This window comes from Buceros rhinoceros, unplaced genomic scaffold, assembly GCF_000710305.1.
Source record: "Buceros rhinoceros silvestris isolate BGI_N320 unplaced genomic scaffold, ASM71030v1 scaffold45877, whole genome shotgun sequence".
NCBI classification, from domain to species: domain Eukaryota; kingdom Metazoa; phylum Chordata; class Aves; order Bucerotiformes; family Bucerotidae; genus Buceros; species Buceros rhinoceros.
In genome coordinates this window covers 1-2,216 of record NW_010424773.1, presented here as the reverse complement: position 1 = coordinate 2,216, position 2,216 = coordinate 1, and the positions used below count along the sequence as shown (strand labels likewise).

Here is a 2,216-nt window from a genome sequence, read left to right as displayed (position 1 = left end):
GGGAGCTGGAGCAGGTACCGTTGGAGGAACTTAGGTATGCAAGACAAGACACTGAAACAGAACAGCAAGAGAGAGGGAAATCGGACTTCACTGCTGGAGCTGAAAATTCAGTCAATAAATGGGGTACAGGGGATAAGAGAGGTCTAGGCGCCAATTTTGATGATTGTGTGCATCTCTTTGGACCTGCCCGATTTTGCTGAATTAAAAATCAAAGCATAATGCCGCAGGGAAAGAATCAGGAAAGCAAGCAGTGCTAACTGTATAGTGTGTATATATACAAAACTGTTAAATATATAACTGTATAGCAGATATTTATGGATTCTGGTAAGAGATATCCCTTCCTCATGGCAGCAAAATGATTTATTCTCCCAAAATCTGCATCTAGGTTCAAAGGGGAAATAAAAGACAAAGGTGGGAAAAGAAATAAAAAAAAAAAAGCCAGATGGAAGATGTAAGAAGCCTAAGCAAGTGAAGAATCATCTCAGGGAAACAAGTGTCAGGACCGCAGAGCCTGCTGCTGCCCACCCGGCAGCGGGTAGCTGTGAGCTCCCTGGAACCCGCCCGGTGGTGTGGAGGAAGGGTTAACACAGCGGTACGAACAAAACCCAGAGGGGTTTGGGGGTTCACCCTCTCTCTAACTGCTCACTGAATGAAGAAATCAGGTACTCTTCCTAAATCTCTAAAGCAGTGGCTTCTGCAAATTATTTACGTTTGCCCAACGTACTCGGGTCTGTCATAACAACTGGGAATTGCACAGCAGCACTCGTTTCCCACCACGAGATAAAACGCCAGGAGCAGCTGAACCATGTGGTTCTTCAGCCACGAGGGGAATGAAGAAAAGTAAAGGTACTCCCCGAGGGTATCTTCAGAGAAAAGCCACCTGAAGCATCGTTCTCCGAGGTGTGACATCGGTAAAGGGAGCAGCTGAGTTACCCTGGACATCTACCCGAGATGAGAAGAAGAAACTAAATGAGCACTACAGAGCACTGGACATCTCATATACAAAGGCCAGCACTCCGAGAAAGAGAGACTGTGGCTTGAGTAGCAAGGGGCAACCAAAGAGGGATATAGAGGAACACAGACAGCTCCAGAGACTGAGGTACCGCAGGACCACGCGAAAGGAAATCGCCATCCCCTACAGTCGTCACGGCAGCAAACAAAGTGCACTAGCAGGACATGGAGTTTTACACAGAAGTGTCGAGTCAGTGTCAAGGAAGCAAAGACGATGAAAAAAGAAGGGCAAGAATGAAGAATGAATTCTAGGAGGAAAACGCAAGTTTCTACAACAACAATAATAGGTCAGAAGAGAAGACACATGAAAACGTGCCTCAGTAAATTAGGGTATCAGTAAAAGGCGTCATCAAGGTGCTCAGCTGTCAAGGAAGAGCTCTTTACGGAAAGCATGGCAAGAGAACATCTGTAAACAGCGTGGATTACTCTGAAGGAAAGCTGGGATTGAGAGAAAAGGAACAAATGATGATTGTCCTGTGTAAATTGATTTTTAATGTTTCCCCTTTTTCTAAAAAAATCATCTCTGGAGTTTGTAAGACAGGTGAATATAGGACCAAACACCGATATAATCCAACCCGGGCACCAGTCACCGCAGTGAGCACCAGTCACTCACCCGTACCACAGCAAGACTCACGCCACTCTCGCTCCATCTACAGAAAAATGGTCGGTAAGCCGGCAGGAGACGCCAGGCTCTCCTTACCTCCACTGGGTCAGGCACTTCAAGTTTTGTTTCTGGAGGAGCTTTCACGACTATAACAGTTTGGTCTTTAAGGCCACTAATTTTTCGAATGTCTTGATACGTCACATAAGCTAATGTAATCACCGTTAAGGAATTTTCCAACCCGGGTTACAAGATATTCAACTATTAGCAGAGGCAGAAGTCTTTGGATTATCCTTCCATTTTCTCATGGCTATTTTGTTCTTGGCCCGAAGCGTCCTGTTCTCTACGCTGCTTGTGATTACAGTGGAACTGCGGGAGAACTTCCCTCTGATCTAAGAGCTGGGGCCACCACCAGGTGACAAAGGGGATTCTCCATGCCAAGTGCTTCTCCCTCCTCTCCTTTACAGGCATAAAGCTACATAAGGTAAAACTCAACAACCTGGAATTACCCACAGACTACAAGAAACAAAATTTTTTTTACATGTGTGCAATCGAAAAGCGTGTAAATAATAAAAATATATAAATATATAAATTAAAAACTGGA

At 44.9% G+C, this 2,216-nt stretch overlaps 1 protein-coding gene across 1 annotated transcript in view; it reads right to left on the bottom strand.

Annotated features, from left to right (window-relative positions):
- E2F3 (E2F transcription factor 3) overlaps positions 1 to 1,821 on the bottom strand; it is a gene marked incomplete at its 5' end in the record, with an annotated part of 3,957 nt that extends 2,136 nt beyond the window's left edge. The window contains one exon of the mRNA XM_010140891.1: positions 1,712 to 1,821. Coding sequence (XP_010139193.1) covers positions 1,712 to 1,821 — 110 coding nt within the window. The remainder of the gene's footprint in view (positions 1 to 1,711) is intronic.
- Between the last annotated feature and the right edge of the window lie 395 nt (positions 1,822 to 2,216).